Source organism: Pteropus vampyrus, unplaced genomic scaffold (assembly GCF_000151845.1).
Source record: "Pteropus vampyrus isolate Shadow unplaced genomic scaffold, Pvam_2.0 Scaffold326, whole genome shotgun sequence".
NCBI lineage: Eukaryota > Metazoa > Chordata > Mammalia > Chiroptera > Pteropodidae > Pteropus > Pteropus vampyrus.
This window is the reverse complement of record NW_011889107.1, coordinates 1,911,092-1,928,484: the sequence shown is the minus strand read 5'-3', so window position 1 is coordinate 1,928,484 and position 17,393 is coordinate 1,911,092. Positions and strand designations below refer to the sequence as shown.

The 17,393-nt window shown below is 50.5% G+C and overlaps 1 protein-coding gene across 1 annotated transcript in view; it reads right to left on the bottom strand.

The window, feature by feature from the left end:
• Positions 1 to 1,277: 1,277 nt before the first annotated feature.
• RIMS3 (regulating synaptic membrane exocytosis 3) overlaps positions 1,278 to 17,393 on the bottom strand; it is a 33,652-nt gene continuing 17,536 nt past the window's right edge. The window contains exons 3-8 of the mRNA XM_011377959.2: positions 14,144 to 14,391; positions 8,569 to 8,710; positions 6,116 to 6,228; positions 3,858 to 3,959; positions 3,376 to 3,515; positions 1,278 to 1,849 (exon numbers count right to left, since the gene is read on the bottom strand). Coding sequence (XP_011376261.1) covers positions 1,637 to 1,849; positions 3,376 to 3,515; positions 3,858 to 3,959; positions 6,116 to 6,228; positions 8,569 to 8,710; positions 14,144 to 14,360 — 927 coding nt within the window. The 5' untranslated portion in view covers positions 14,361 to 14,391 and the 3' untranslated portion in view covers positions 1,278 to 1,636. The remainder of the gene's footprint in view (positions 1,850 to 3,375; positions 3,516 to 3,857; positions 3,960 to 6,115; positions 6,229 to 8,568; positions 8,711 to 14,143; positions 14,392 to 17,393) is intronic.

The following is a 17,393-nucleotide window of genomic DNA, read 5'->3' as shown; positions in this document are numbered from 1 at the left end:
GCTATACCTGTCTCCTGGGCAACCTCTCACCTTTCACCCTAGACTCGAGGAGGGAGAAGGACTAGTCTGGGCATTCCTGAGCCAGACTTCAGGATTCCCAGCAGACATCTCACAAGATCCAGTCCGGATATTGGTCCCCACCCACGAGGCCCAGCTATCAAATCAAGTCAGAGTTAGAGTAGACTGGGGAAGCTCCAATCAGACAGGGGTGGAAAGCAGAGGCAGGTAGGTGCCTGAAGCAGGCCGCTCTCCAGGGGGCAGCGGTGGAGAGCAAAGGGTCAGGGAGGCTGAGACAGGTGAGTATTGCTTGTACAGAGCTGGTGACTGTGGCAGTCTAGAGTCCAGAGCCAGGCTGTCCGTGGAGCCAAGAGGCTAGAGCCTACATGAGTCTGAACTCCCAGACAGGGACCCCGGTCTGGGAATGAGCCAAAAATAAGCCCCAAACGATCACCTTCATGCAGCTAATCCCCAAAGGTCAGGATTCTCAACAGCGACTCAGAGCAAGTCAGCCCCCTCCCTCCTTATTTCAACAAATGGCCCTACCTTAAGGACCTCCTCACAGGCCAGGCCCCACCAGGATGAGCCCAGCAGGGGACAGGGCCACCCTCGGGGCCTGGGGAGAACATAGGTGCCTCCAGGGACTGTCTGCTGTGGCAGATTACATCCCCTCTGAGGCCAGCCTCCTGGATGTCAACACCCTACCGTCCGCACGTCCCGGGGTCCACTGGGAGAGCTCCTTTGGCATGTCAGAGGTGAGGAGGCTTGGAGGGACACAGGAGGTGAAGAACAGTGCTATGGAAGGTACTGGCAATTCCCTCTAAGGTATCTGGCCAGCAACCCTGGGAACTAAGACCTCCCCGTGTTTGGCCTGTATAGGAAGGAGGTGGCTCCAGCCCAAAGGAGGAAGCAATCTCCAAGCCCTCAGCTTCCCAGGCATCTTTGCTCCCAGGGCCCTGGCCAAAGCACTAGACGAGCATGCTACATGCCGCAGATGCATTTAGTGGGAAAAGCTGCCAGAGTGCTTGGTAGGAGGAGGGGCGTCAGGGTTCCCAGAGGGGCCTCAGTGTGGCCAGCTGCAGTGGATGCTACATTCCTCAAAAAAAGCAGCAGTGCTGGAGAGGCAAAGGTGGAACAAAGAACAAGACAGAAAATTATGCAGGGACCACTAAGAGGCATAGGCAGGGACGCACGGGCCCCACCCTGCACACTGGACCAGGCAGGATGGACCAATGGCCATGTCCCCCTCTTCCATCCCTGGATTGAGGGGGAGTCGTAACCACACAAGACGCCTTTGGGTTTCTTTTCAACAAGACACAGAGACATAGATTCCAGCCCACATAGTCACCAAGACTGACTATACCCGGACAGATGAACGGATATAACATGGTCACACACAGACACACAGACACACAGACACACACAAAACCACGCGCGCGCGCGCACACACACACACACACACACACACACACACACACACACACACTACAGTCTCCACTGCCAGCTGGGACGGGCCCAGTAGCCAACAGGCATGCAGCAGGGTAAAGGGGCCAGAAAGACGTGACTATGTACAGGGGAGGAGGTGGTGGGCCAGCAGGCACCCCTTCCCACACTGCATCCCGGCCTCTTCCTGAGGTCCTTAGGAGCACGAGGGGCTGGTGGCACTCTCCAGGGAGGACTGGGACAGGCGTCTGGTGAGGGATCCGAGCGTAGAGTCTGCCACGGAGGACGTGGGGAAGAGTTTGTACCAGCCAGTGACGGCGGCACTCAGGTCCAGCTCATCCAGCATGATCTGGGCCATGCCCATGAAGCACTTGTGGTCCATGCGGCCGTAGTCTCCCCAGACGATTACCTGCCAGTGGGGAAGAGGACAGAAGCTGAGCCACCTCCCCGACTCCAGGCTGGGCAGTGGGCCCAGGAACCTACAAATTTTGCCAGGGCACAGATGGGACAGAGAAAGCCAAACCTGGATTGATTCCAGGCAATAACTTACTGATGAGCTCTTAAGAAGTGCCAGGCTCCATCCTATGGGCCTTAAATACATCATCTCAATTGTTGCAACCATCTAGGCAGAGGTGCTGTGCATTATTATTCCCACAAAGAAGAAACTGCTGCTCAGAGAGGCTAATTAAGTAACCCCAAAATACACAGGACTTGGTGGCAGAGCCAGATTGGAACCTGGGTCTGACTTCCAGAGCCTCTCAGTATCCAGATGATAGTCATCCCCAGGATGGAGCACAGTGAGAGTTCAGGATGTAGGTCACAGTTCCTGCTCTGCCACAAGCACCTTGCCCTCACTGGACCTCAGTGTTCACACTCATAAAAGTGGGTGAGGGGAATAGATAACTCAGTGATTTTCAAACTCTTGTTTTGTCGATGAACCCTTTTCTCAAAACGGAATCCCAATATATATAAAAACAGACACCCAAGACCACCCTTTCCCCCACAGATCCCCAAGGTCCCTCAGTTCTTACTGTTTGCAACTCCAGGGGCCCCTGCTATGAAACCACCTCAGCCTAGAGAACAGCCCTAGACAAGAAGTCACACAGCCCAGACAATCCCCAGCTCAAGCCTCTCCTCTGCCACCTCCATGGCCTAAGGCAAGGCCAACGGCCTCCACCACCACCACTGTTAAGGCTTAGTGAGTAGCTGTCTGTGTGCCAGGCGCTGTGTGAGGCCCTCTGCATGCGTCTCTCATTTAATCTTTACAACATACTACAGTTGGTAAGTGATCAAGCTGGAACCTGAACCCAGGACTGAACCCAGAGGCCGACCACCACTGTGCTCTGTCCCCATATAACCCCTTATGCACTTCAGGCACTTCATCCATGAAACAAGCATGACGAGCCCTCCCTCCCAGGACTGTGGTGAAGTGTGTTGTCACTCTCACGTAGTTGGGGTGAGAGTCACCCGAACCTGGGCTGAACTTGGCTTTCCAAGTTGCTAGCCAAAACCTCCAGCTAATCACTCCATCTTTACGAGACTGCGTCCTCATTTGTAAAATGGAGAGAATCATACCTGCTTCATGGGATCATCTCAAGGACAAAGTTAGGTCACATTTGGAAAGCACCTACCACAGAGCTTGGGGTGAAGCTGAAGCACAGTAAACACCAGCACCAGCTGGAAGGGGGAGGTGCTGGTCAAACAGATCCTGCTTCTACCTTCCAGTGGTGCAACCTGGGGGCAATCGAGTTATCCCCCAAACCTTAGTTTCCTTATGAATCAACTGGGGGCAGTAATGCCTCACTAGGTTGTGAAAATAAATAGGCGATGTGTACTAATGCATCTGGCATTAGCACCTGGCCCAGAAGAAATCATAAATGAAACAAATTTTAAATTATGACTTGCAGTCTTTGCGAGTCACCCTGTCATACTCACCTGCAGCACCCTGCCCTGGGGCCCCTCATCAAAAAGCAGAGCCTGCTGGTATAGGGGGTCACAGGTCTTCTTGGCCACCTTTGTTTTCTTCTTGGCCAAGCAGGCCCCGTTCTCAAGCAGGTAAACCTTGATATAGGTAGCTGAGGGATAGGAGAAAGCACAATGGGAAGGGATTCAGGAGGAACCGCTGTGGCCTGCCCCATTCCCAAACTCCAGGTCATCTTGGAGGTGGGCAGGGTGAGCAGGATGAGCTGCCCAGTGGACAGCAGGTAGAAGAGACTGACTCCAATACTGACTCCTCCACCTTCCCCTACCCCCATCCCTGTTCACTGGCCTTCTGGGCAAGCCAGGACTCCGGTGTTGAGAATACTGACTTAGGTGAATGGGGAGCTGAGGACACGCTAGACCAAGAGCTCAGCTACATACCCCTCCCTGGAAAGACCCCCATGTCCAAAATCTCTCTTGCAGCTGCTCATCCTCACCTGGGAGGGATTTGGAGCCAGGTTTGGGGGTCAGGCCCCGAGCCTCGATCACTTCCACCTCAAGCTGGCCGCTCCGGTCCATGATGGCAATGTGCACGTCTCCTGTGAGGGAGAAGAGGGACAGTCCAGCCAGAGCCAGACCAGGGGCAGGCCAGCAAGCTGCTGTGCAGAATGCCAGTCTGCAGAAGACACCACAGCATTGGAAAGGGCACAAGATAGAGAAAATGGCATGTATAAGAACTGTCCCCATGAGACCACTTTAAGGTAGCTGGGAAATGCTTTGCTAGGTCCCTTGGAGCGGGGGTGGGGGCATGACCCTCAAGGGACATGCTTGGGGAACAACAAATGGCTGCCAAACTCCTATCTAAGTCTGGTTAACTGAAGGGCTTCTGCTGTGCTGAGCAAAATAGGCACATTTGGGGACACAGCTTCATGTCAGGAAGATGGAGGGAGGGCTGTGGGCTCAGTGGCTCTCATTTACCTTCTACACAGCTGCCCTCGGCCACTCCTCTAAACAAATGTCAAACAAATATTTTAAAAAACATCAGTTTAAAGAGATGCTGAGATATAAGCCCGCCCAGGACACGAGGCCCTCCCTGGGAATGAGGGTCTGCTTGTACCCGTGCAAAAAGATGGAGGGAAGGCTGGCAGATTTCCAGGGAGCAGAGAACTGAGAACCCCTCACTGTGCTCTCACAAAACGGATAATCTGCTGGAACAAGTTCTATGTGTGGAGTCTTGTTAGTTATCTGATTTCTGCAACTGTTAGCTTTGTTCAACCTGAGTTAGCAGAATTTGAAATTACATATTAGTCATTTGAAACAGCCTTCAAAGAAGTGCAGAATCATAAGCTTGGTGCAAAAAGATTAAAATAGGCTAGACTTTGGGTTCAGCTACCCATTTTAGATTCTCTGAGACATTATGCAATTGTTTGTATTTGCATACTTGGGAAGATGGGGATTTATTATTTTTAGGAGACATTCTGGAATTCATCCCCCTCCTCCAGCTAATCCTGACCTCCCCATGGGGAAGAGAAGGTGGGTGACTCAGGAATTAATTTCCTCCTTGTCTCTCTGAAACATCTCTAAGATGGTCAAATGCAAACCTGTCCTTCCCAGTTTTGGACACCAGAGGGCACCACATGCATAGTTCTAGGCTGTGATGGCGCATTTGCCTTGTAGAAGGGGCTGACACCTCTCACCGCCTCTCAGCCTTTGGCTGGGCCCAGGGCTGGGAAAAGCAGACCTCTGAGGCCCTTAAGAGTCTGAAAGCAGGGGCTGAGAATTAGCCAAATCTAACCCAAGAGTCGGATAAGAGCTAATGCTCACCCTCCGAGGGTCCCCATGGACCCCTCTTCCAGCAGACAGAGGCTCTTGTGTTAGCACATTCAGGAAGACAGGGCAGTGCAGTGGGAGGAGCCCTGGCCTGGAATAAAATCCCAGCTCCACTGTATCGCTCACAGCAGGACACTGTCTGCACTCAGCTTGCTCATTTGCTGTGAGGTCAGTGCTGATGTGTGGGTCAGACACTGTTCAAGTCAGACACATGGAGAGGAGGATGGAGATGAGGAGGCATCTCTGGGGTAGCTAGGTCTGGGAGGAGCTGCTTGAAGCCAACACAGTCAATATCTAAGGGAGAGGAGGGAGCCAGAACTGCAGCTAAGAGGACCAAGTATTGACTTCAGGAAGTACTTCCTAGCTGTAGGGAATATAGATGAGAAAATTACTAAAAGGTTTCTAAGTGCCAGACACCGTTAGCAGTAAATAAGGCATAGTTCCTAAGGAGTAAATGAAATACTTCATGCAAGCATGGGGGCGGGGGGAACTCAATAAACTGTTGGATTGCAGAATTAAGGCAGGTATAAATCCCATTTTACAGGTGAGGAAACAGCCTCAAGGAAGGGACTCGTGCAAAGCCACACAGAGAATTGATGCTAGAACAGACTCCATAAAAGTTAATGCCGTGAAAATTTTTGTTCACCATTTTGAGTCCAGCACTTAGCACTGCTGGGTACACAGTAGGTGTGTGAGTGTGTGGTGAAGCAAGGGAGGGAATGTGCTAGAAAATCTGTTGCAGGATAGCCTTCCTCTTTGAGGAGGGGCGTATTGACGAGTGCTATGCTCACTACTTCTCGTTGGCACCAAAGCCTGAGCCAGGGCTCATTTCTGCTGCTTGGGTCACACAGGGCCCTCATGGGGCTTACCCTTTCTGCTGCATGGCTGCCATTACCCAACTCGCCCTGCCCTCAAGAGGACTCACCCATTGGTGGCGTTGCCAGTGTCTGTCGCCCCACAATCTGGGCTGGTCCCAGCCCATCCAGGAAATCGCTGAACTGGCTTTCAGCCCCTAGCCGGGTGGTGGGGAAGATGAACCTGGGAAAGGAGGCAGAGGGGCATGTGAGCGCATCTGGCTGGTGGGATATAGTGGCTCTGCCTCTTGGGCCCTGGGCACACTCCTCTGTGCCTCAGTTTCCCCTCTACATAGTGTGCATGTACTACTGTGGCTGGGGACAAACAGACTGCATGTCTCTGCACATTAAAGAAAAATATTTGGATGTCACTTGAAAAAAGAGACTAATCAACGTAATGTAATGATGGTATTTAATCCTCAAGCTCCAGGATTCCTTAGGTGACCCTTAAAAGGCAGGGCTTGCTGGACACCTGTGCCCTCACCAGGGCATATGAATGCCAAGAACCAGAGACATAGGCCAGGAATGTCAATGCCTGGAGCAAGTTCCAAGAACTGAGGTTTAGTTTATCCTAAGTTTGAAATCAAGTCAATAGCATGAGGTGGTGCCCAAAACAGCTACTGAGACCAAAATAACACAATTATAGGGTTGAGATTAATGACGAGTGATGGTAGGTGGTCCACGGTTGTAGGGGGGCCTGGAAATAGTAACAAGAAAAACTGATGATTATTGAAAGTTGGCCAGATGCCAATAGCACACTAAAGGCTCTATGTGCACCATATAATTTAATCCTTACAACCACTCTGTGTGGCAGGAGCGATTATCCAATTTTACAGATGAGAAAACAGAGGTTTCAAGAGGTAAAGACTTGCCTGCAAAACAGAGATGATGCCCAATTCATGTAGGGTTATGGTGAGGGTTAGGGCGGATGGTGTATAAAAAGTTCCAGACAGAAAACAATAAATGGTGGTTCTCGTTGGCATTATTATCATCAAAGGAGAAATGCTACTTGCTCATGTTCTCAAGCCTAGGTGTTCTGGGTGTGGCCAGTCGAAAAAAGACAGATGAGGGAGGGCTGACCCAGGTCTGTTCATGGGATACAGTGGACCGAACAAAGTCCTAAGATCTCTTGGAACAGCTCAGACTCCTGGTTGACAAAAAGCTGTCCCAGAATGAGTCCCCTGCTGGACAGCTTGGCCTTGCGTCCCCCTTGGCCAGTGACAGGAAGGGAGGGGAGATAGGCTGCAAATGCTATTGGAGAGGGCCTGGGTGTTTCTCTGCACTGCCCAGGAAGGGGCTCTGAGGCTCACCCACTGTTATTGGCCACAGTCAGCAATAGCCTAATACCATATTCTTAGGATAATGGTATCGGAGAAGGTTAAATAAAGAAAGGTAGACTCTGGAAGTCCCAGAATTTCAGGAGCTTGGTACAGAGAGTGTAGAGATTATGAACAAGGGTTATAAAGTCAAATGGCCTTAATTCAAATCCTTCAAAACAGTTGTGACCTTAGTTCAGGTACCTCTCCTTTCTCCCATGCCTCAGTTTCTCAGGTAGTACCGACATCTCTCAGGGGTATTGTGTTAAATGAGACAGTTTTTGTTCTGCTAGTGACTGGTAGATCCCAGAGTAAGAAGCACTGATCTGAACTGCCCAGTGATGCTCTGCACATAGTTAAGACACAAGAAACGCTAGTGGCTGCTCGCATTCATGAACGTAGGCATGGTCACGAGATACGTGATCATAGAATCTTAAACAATAGAGCTACACAATCCTGAAATCATTGTATCTTAATGAAGCCAAATCATAAAATCTTAATCATATGACCATAGTTTCATAATTCAGAAGAGATCTGAGGGAATACCTAAGCTAACGACTTTCAAATTTTTGGCTGTGACCCACACATGAATGTAAGAAATACACTTAATGTCATAGACCTATGTGCATCCATAGAGTCAAAATACTGAAACAAAAGTTCACGAGGTAATTCATCCTTACTCTATAGGATACATTTGAATTTCTATTTCTTTTTTTAATGCAGGTTTTGCTCCACTAAACTGCTTTTACTTCTTTCTTATGAGTCATCGCCCACAGTTTGAAAGACATGAGCTAGTCCGATCTCCTAAGCTCCAAGCAAGGCGACTTGTGAGGATTCCATTTATCTGAGCCATAAAAATGGTTTTAGATGAAAAGGATTTTAGAATCACATTTTCCTTTTGAACCCTCTCCTCTGGAGCGGGGTAGCATGTAGGTGCTGGGAGGCGGGAGGCGTAGAACAAACAGAAGGGATGAACTGTTCCTGGGCCACTGGGATATTCAGATGAGAAACAGCAACCTGGAGCAATAGCCAGACTGGGGCCCAGGCACAGGATGTCCGGGGGGAAGAGGATGGAGGGAGGCAGGGACACAGAGGAGCCCAGACATCTGGGCTGGAAATCCAGCTGGAGGTTTTCTTGCCCTGCGGCTGGCTCGGTGTAGCGGACCAAGGAGGAGGGCAGGGACCACGGTGGGGTGGGCTGAACGCACGTGCCGTCGGAGCTGTTGCTGTTGGTGCTCCCATCGGTGGACTCTCGGCTGCCCTGGCGCGTGACCCGGCTCCGCATCTCCACAGCGATTCCTGTCTCCGTGCTCCGCCGGATGTTGCTGCGCAGCTTCTTGGTCGCCCCTTCTGTGAGGCCCCAAAGCACAGAGAGAGAACAAGGTCAGATCACTGATGAGCTGCCCAAAATCACCCTCTTGGGAAGGGGCATGATGGGCAGGACTGTGACTGGAGGCGGGGCCATTGCTGAGATGACCTCTAAAGCCAGTCTGCAGCCTGCCCCCTGGCCCTGCTCAGGGCAGTGGCACACACAAAGCAGGCTAGGAAGCTGGATGGGGGCAGAGTTGGGATGGTGGGGCTGGGGTGTGCTGAGAACCAGGTAGAGTCCTTGCCCTGCAGTGCTTGGCCCTCCGCCTCCCCCTTGCCAGGCTTCCCTGACAGCCACCTTCCCACTTAATTTCAGCCCTTAACCCAAAGGACTTGTTCTTGCCTCTCTCTTCTAGAAAGTTTGCCTTCAGTGGGATTCCAAGATTTGCTTCCCCTTGTGCACCTTATCACACTCAGAGCTCATAACCCGCCTCTCTGATACCTTCATGGGCCCTATAAAAACCCCATGTGAAGCCTGGCCACTCTCAAACATGCATTCTCACGGTGGGATTCCCCATTAGGGAAGCAGGACTGAGAGAGGGTCGGCTAGGTTGACCTGAACTGACTTTGGCTTTGAGAGAGAAGTCTGCAGAAGAACCCTAGAAGGTATGCAGGGAGCGCTCACTCCCTGTGTCACTGTGCCTCCTGTTCAGAGCAACCCTCTACCCCTACCCCAGCACCCCTCCTCAGCCTTGAAGGGAACATGGGTACTTTGCCTCTCCTAGTAGCACACCATCCTGCTTGGGTTTCCATGGCAACCTCCTCAGCATTGCAGTGTGGTCCCTCTAGACACCCTCTCCTCCTGGGGCAGGGGTTGGGGGAGCAGAAGATGTGTTGAGGGTTTACAGGACTTCCCCTGCAGAAGCTTGGCTGCCCGAAGAGCTTGATGGGAAGGGAAGTGATGCTCAGAGAGAGACTGTATCAAAGGAGCCATCTGCTGTCACTGATTAGAGACCCAGGCAAATTAAGAGTGACGTTGCCTACAGGGATGAGGAGAGCCTGGGGGTGGGGCAGGATGAGCAGCACCCCCTTCCCAAAGCAGTGGGGAGGGGGGAGCTTGTTACCCTGGCAGCCCCTTCTTCCACCTACATCTAATAGTGGGTTGGGAAGGGGATTTTGAAGATCCTGGCCTGAGAAAAGGGTGACTTTATTTCTCCTGCTTTGTCCTACTTATCTTTTAGAAGTCCCACTGAGGGAGGGAAGGCTGAGAAGGCTAGCATCACTGGTGGATGAGATGGGGGGCTGGAAGTGGGGTGGTAGTGGGGAGGAATGTCTTCTCTGAAACCATCCCAGCTTCCAGGATATTGGAATAGCTAACTATCCAGTAATTAATGGGACCATCGATATGTCTGTCTGCCTGCCTGTCTGTCTTACACACACAGTCACATTAGCTCATGCATACCTCTTTCATACCAATAGGCATAAGAAGACACACACCAGTGCTCATAATCACATTTATGAAGACAATGATCTCATATACAAGGTCATGTGTATGTTCATACAACAGTCACAAATGGTCCTACCAGGTCTTAGTCATACATGCACATGACATACTCTGCCACATAAATGTGACCTTCACACGCTAACACTTGGAGTTGAACCCATCCACTCTATCACACACACACACACACACACACACACACACACAGATGTAAACCCACAAACAGTGTGTAACCTACCACACACAGGGCTGGCAATAATGGTGGCTGTCGGGGGACTTGTCCTGTCCCTGGCTCCTAACTGTCAATCTCCTCTAAGCCAGTTAGAAGACAGGTAGGTCTGTGGGAGCTGCACTTTACCCTCCCTTCCCTGGAGTGCCCCCCACAACACACACCAAGTTGAAGACGGAGCCTCACCACCATGTGGCCCCAGTCCCCGCTATTCTAGAGCTTGAAAAAGCTTTGACCCATTTGGGAGAAAATTTACCTTCTTTGATCAGACCTGCCCAACCCACTGTGAGCCCTTCGGTAGAGGAGTCATAGAATCCTGAAATGTTAGACACTTCAGCTAGCCCCCTGCCCCTGCCACTTCACAGATGGGGAACCTGAGGCCCAGGGTCCCATAGGGCTGGGGCTAGACCCCAGGCCCACTGACTCGCAGTCTACTGACATGCTACTTCTCACTCCCCTCCACCACCTCCACGTTGGTTTGAGATGTGATTCAGCAGAGATTAAACTCCATGTCTTCTGGATGGGGAGAAAACCTTAGAGAAAATTTCTTTACTGTTTCATATCTGTCCAGTCTCTAAATTCTGTTGATCTGGGGGAGCAACTTTATGTAGCGTCTCTCTCTAGAGAACCAGGCCAAGTTGTTTGCAATAATTCTGTGGTCTCTGGAGACTGAAAGATTCCAGGAACCATCCCATTTGTCCCACCACATACAAGGGAGAGGCAGTTACAGCTCCCAACAGCACTCCCCACGGCATCTTCTGGAATGACCCAGAGTCCAGAGCCCAGGAGGGTGGAGCTGCTGTCCTTGGTACTGAAAAGAGGAATTCCATTTGAGCAGGGGCTGGGACGGCCCAGGATGGCCCTGTACAGACTTGGCCTAGGGCTAGGCCAGAACTCACCTAAGTCCTGGGACCCCAATGCTCTGACCCCACCCTCCTCACTGCTCCCACAACTTAGAGAATGTTAGATCTAGAAGGAAGCTGGGAGAGAGTCTTTTGAGCTCTATTTTACAGAGGAAACAGACCCAATGGGAAAGTGACTTTTCCCAAGGTACCATGAGGAGTTAGAACCAGGACTAGTCCTCTAAAGTTTCGGGGTAAATTTTTGAAAGCCACTCTAGGGCAGTGTGAGAAATAAACTAGAAGGGGCATCCAGGAGATCAGAGAACTAGAGCAAAGGCTGGTCCAGGCAGCTTTAAAACACAAAAGAGAGGATGGGCAGAGCTCGAGCCAATGCAGGGTATGGATAAACCAGGAGAAAGGAGGCCCCCGGGAAGGCAGACCCAGAGCCCAGAAGACTGGGTCCAGGAGAGGAGTTCCTCCCCACTTCGCATAGCCCAGCCCTGCAGGCAACTGAGCCATCCCACCTGGGGGCAGCAGGGGACACTTTGCTAAGATCTTTTCCCAGAACGAAGTTGCCATGGCTGAGACCCACGGTGAGTCATCCCCATACATTCCTCTGGGGCCAGACTATGCTACTCAGGATGGGGCTCCAAGCTGGGACTGGCAACCTCAAGGCCTGGGGGGGAAAAACATGGGGACAAGGAATTATAGATGGGAGAGGAATATGCTCCAAGCAAGAGGCAGAGCTGTGAAGGTCAGAAAACTCACCTTTTTTGGCCCTACTATGTGACTGTGGGTAATAATAATAACCCCGACAGTGTCCCAAACATCTACTATGTACAAGGCTGACTGCCTTCGCATCTCCTATCTCGTTTAATCCCCTGGGCAACTCTGCAAGGCATGTGTTATTGTTCTCACTGTCAAACAAGGAGGCAAGCTCTGAGAGGTGAAGTAACTTGCCTGAGTCACCCAGCTAGTAAATGGCAAGGTGTGGCTCTGAAGGCCACCTTGAAGTCATTTTCCAGGGAAGTGCCTTCTGCTCTTCAGGCTCAGATGCCTCATCGATAAAATGAGTCCATCAGACTAGATGATCTCAAGGGGCCCTTCCTGCACTGACATTTAGTGATTGGATGATTCATAGAGACCTTCGATTAGAAGGGGATCGAGGTAATTCCCCTGGCTCTGGCCCCAGGCCTTCAGCCGTACCCTCGCATACCACTGAAACAAGTGATTCAGAGCCCCACCGCTCAGCTCCCCTCAAGACTGGAGGTCTCCCTGGTGCCCGCTCCAGTCCCTGCCTGCCGACTAGAGTCTAGGAAGGTGGACGGACCGAGGCAGATCACTGAAATATCTCCCAGTGACTCAGGCTCCTGATCTGGCTTTGAAAGACTGTCCATCCAGATCACTTTGAATACAGAGAACCCTTTGGGTCTGAAGCTGACTCAGTGGAGATCAGCCGGGCTTGGTCTTCTGAAGTCCAACACCTCCTTGATTTAATCTTAATCCTCCAACCTTAATCCCACCTCTTGGTCCTGTCCCAGCCCAACTCCTGGATCCCCAGGTCCCCATCTTCCTGACTCCCTACTGTCAGGTCTACACTGCATATTCACAGAGGCTATGCCCACCCTGGGGCACTGAGAACTGCAAGCCCCCTCCTCATTTAGCATTTCCGTGAGCCAGAAACCACATTGCAGCTTGAGTGCTAGAAAAGACCATCCCACATGCTACTGTGGAGGGCTTTGTAAAAATCTATTTTAAGGCCTGGAAAAGTCCCCCACCCCCAGCCCCAACTGGGAGTCTTGATGAGCGTTCTCCCCGGATCCTCCGGCACCCCCGCCCCCTCACCACCCCCATCCAGCTGCCTATTTGAAGGTTTCTTGGGGAAGTTGTTACTCCGAGAAAAATAAGCAGGAAAAGATTTTAATACACAACCAGCTGGTGTCTGGGCTGATGCCACAAAGTAAGGAGGTCTTGGTGGGGAGGGCTGGCTCCTCTGTGATGTGGGGTCCGGGTGTGACTCTATATGACCAGGTGGTCACCCACCAGTCTGAGGATATCAGGGATTCCATAACTAGGTGTCTGTGAAAGCATATTTATCAGGATATAGCTGGTAAGGTGTGTGAATGCGGTTTTTCATGAGGTATGTACATACGCGTGTGCGACGTTTCTGTGATCATGGGCCATGTGTAATGGAGCTTCTATGATCTGGGTCTGTCTGTATCAGAGGACTATGTTGGTGTGATCTGCATGACTAGCGTTGTTTGTGACCATGTACAGTCTGACTGGCTGTATTATCCTTTCCTGGCAGTAGGGCAGTGTCTTATCTGAGTAACAGAGCACACTATCTATGTGACTATGCGAGGCATGTGTCTTAATGTGTGTATGTCTCTCTTGTGACTTTGTAATGTATGTGTGTGACTATGCATCTACATTTGTGTGGCTCTTTGTACTTAGGAAACAGAGATTACAGGTGAGACTGAGTCTTGTGGACGTGTGTGTCTGTGAAGTTGTGTCACTTAGCACAGTGCCAAGTAATAAATACTTGCTGATTAATACATCAGTTTGTGCATGGAGGCAGCAGAGTATAATGGTTAGGAGTTCGGTAATGATAATGAACTCAGAAGCCCAACTGCTGGGGTTTGAATCCAGGCTCTACCACCTACTTGCTATGTAGTTTGGGGCATCTTACTTCCCTTCTGTGTGCTTTAGTACATGCCTCATAGAATGACATGATGGTTCAATGGGTCAGGACGCATACTGGACTTAGAACAGTCCCCGGTATATGGTAAGTGCTACATAAGTGTTTGTGGGTGTGGCCATGTACACCCATAAGGACAGTTCCTGGATGCCCTGTCATTGCAAGGTGCCCCACCCCGGCCCTTTGGTGTCCTATGCCCCCTTACCAGGCTGGGGGAGCTGGAGTGTGCTCTTGCTCCACTGGGTCAGGCCCACGATGGCCACCATCTTGGCCCCAAGGCTGCTGCGCCGCTTCTTGGCAGTGGTGACGCCTGTCCCACCCCCCGCCTGCTGGGATCCGCATATCTCGCCGCTGATGCTGGAGCTCCGAACCACGTTCCTGGAGCCCGCGGCTGAGGCTGGACCCGGCTCCCCGTTAAACATGGTCTGAGGAGCAGCGGGGCCTCAGGCAACTCTGTGGGGGAGACAAAGAGACAAAGAGACAAAGAGACAAAGAGACACATCAGACCCCAGGCCACTCTACTGCAGTCACTACTTCCTAGCTGTGGGACCTTGCGCAACCTCTCTGAGGCTGTAAGAATTTAATGACCAAATAAATGTAAAGAGTGTGCACAGCGTCTGGCTCAATAAATTGGACGATTCTTATGGACACATGGCTGCCCTGGCAAGTGACCTAGTTTGGTGGTAAAGACCGAGGCTGTGGAATCGCACGGCCCACTCTTGAATTTCCAAAGGCCTCTGTATACTAGCTGTATGACCTTGTGACCAAGCATCTTGGGGTTTCAGTGAACACCTCAGCAAAACAAGAAATAAAAGCACTTACCTCATCGAATTGTTGTAGGGATTAAGTCAGTGTATGTGTGCCTAGAACAGTGTCAGGCATAGAGCAAATATTCAATAAGTGTTAGCAATTGTTATTTCATAGCCAACAAGAGCAGGGAGAACAAAACTGGCTGCAACCTGAGCAAGTGGGAGGGGTCCTCCGGTGTGAAGGGGATGGTACAGAAAAGGATGAAGCAGCAGCCAAAAGTCACCCTTAACTGCACTACTGAGAGGCAGCCACAAGAGGCATTTAACCTATTTCCTCTCAGTCTCTTTTCTATGCATTTTTTAAAATAATTGAACTCATACTGCAAATACAATTTTATATCCCGGGATTTTCCATTTAGCACTATATCACAAGCATTTCCCAATGTCATTAACAGTTTGTATAAATGTTTTAATGCCACCATAATATTCCACTGTATGGACGTAGCATAATTGACTTAAACACTTCAATATAGTTACCTTTTAGATTAGGTTCGACTTTCTTCTTTCTGTCTTTGCTTCACTCCCTTCTCTCCCTCCTGTCTTTTAAACAACACTGCAATAAACCTCTTTCCACACTGATTTTATCTGCTTTTTTCCTTAGGATTGATTCATAGAAATTGGGTGACTGGTTTAAAGGGCTGTGGACACTGCTCGTAGCTTCCATTCTCTCCTGCTTCCTGAAAGAGTTGCTGATTTTATCTAACACCACCCCGTCCTGATTATCCTGATTAGTTTAAGCTGGTCAGCAAGTGACAATCACCTTGGGAACTCTTACTGGTCCAAAGGTGAGCATGTGACAATGTTGGCCCAATCCGATTTAGGGAAAAGATTCGGATTCCATGCTTACAAGAGAGGGGTCTCTCTCCCTCTGTCTCTCTTTTTCACTTCCTCCCTCAAGACTCCTCCCCCTAGAGAGGGCCCAGTCCTAGGATAAAGCCAGTGTTGCTGAGGACAGCAAAGCACAGATACAGAAAGGACCGCGGGCCACCCTGAAGCCTGCCTTTCTCTGGCCTTCCCATTACGTGAGGCAATGTGCTTCCCTTGGCTAAGCCAGTTTGAATCAAGGTTCTCTCTTATATCCAAAAGCATCCTACCTGATATTGAGGGCATAAACTTTTTTTTTTTTTTTTGATTCTTGGACTATACTACCAAATTCCTTTCCAAAGTATACAAATTGACTCTCTGCATTAACTGCATTCAACAAATATTTAAGCCCTTAAAATCCCAAGGCTTATGTTGAGTGCCAAAGATACAGTAGTGAGCCAGGCAGAGTTGGTCCTGCCCTCCTAAAGCCTTCACTGATTCCAAGAGGACAGACAGACAGTAAACAACTAATTATGTAATTAAATATTTAATGACGGTTCTGATGGGTACTAAGGAAGAGCACAGAAGGTACTGGGAGTCAGTCAAGGGGAGTCAGGCAACAGGCATCTATGGCTTTGTTTTGTAGAGAGGTGGGATCTCTGGCTATTGGTCCTACAATTTGGCTGAAAGTCTGATGCTCAGGCAGAGTTCTGGAGATACGGCTGCTCCAGCATGTTTTGTATCCAGCCCTTCCTGGCTCTGTCCCGGCCCACAACACTTTTCCCAGGGCAGCTCCCCATCCCAGGGCTCAGGGCACTTTCTTCGACTCTCTACCTTCAGGCCTGTCGCCCTGAGGAAATCCAACTTTTCAAAAAAGACATAGAAAGGGGTGGGAAAATAGGGGTGGGAAAGGAAAGGCACCCCTCTGGCTAACTAGGAAGATAGTTCCCAGACGGCTGAGAATGGCCACCTGGTGTCCCAATCAGCGTGGCTCCGGCAGGGCTGGTGAATTAGAGCTGATAGTGGTGATGAGTCGATGCCATATTTTGCCTTCTTTGTGGTTGCCTGGACTGTTCTTGCTCACCCTGTGATGTGTGCAGAGCCCCGGATTATATTTCTCCATCCATCCCCCATCAACCTTGCAACGAATGGAAAGTCCCCTGGACTTGGGCCTATGATGATCTCTTCTCTTTACTTTCCAATTCTAGTGCCAGTTTGGTCAAAAGACCATCTGCATGGTCTTTTGGTGGATCGTGGGAGGGTGCTTATCTGATACTTTGAATCTGCCACAATGTAAGTCTAACTTACTCGCGAAAGTATTTCTGTTAGGTGTATTGTTATCTTCATGTCACAAATGAGAAAACTGAGTCTCAGAGATGTCAAGACCTTGCCCATCCTACTTGGCTAAAAAGTGGCAAGGCCTGGACTCGAACCCAGGTCTCCTGTTTCCACAGAGAGACAGACACACTCTGCAGTTCTTGCCCCTTCAATCCAGAGCACTCAAAGATGTGGGCCCATCTCTCCTGCTCAGGTTTTGCCCTGGGTCTCTGGCCCAGGTTCCCACAGCTGGCATGAGCAGCTAAAGGGCAGCAGAGATCCCGCCCAGACCATGGCTGGAGAAGTAAGTGCTCCCCGCAAGCAGCCAGCCTATAGCAAGTTCAAGAACGCCACTCCCAGGGGACAAGAAAGAAAGAGGGTGAGGGACAAAATTCCTGACCCTGCCAACCCAGGGACTCATGTTTCCTCATGAATAATAAATAGAACTGACAAGCAGATGGTTTGACATCCAGGACTCTGCACCATCCAGAGCTACTTTCTCATCTTTAACCACCCAGAGGGCCT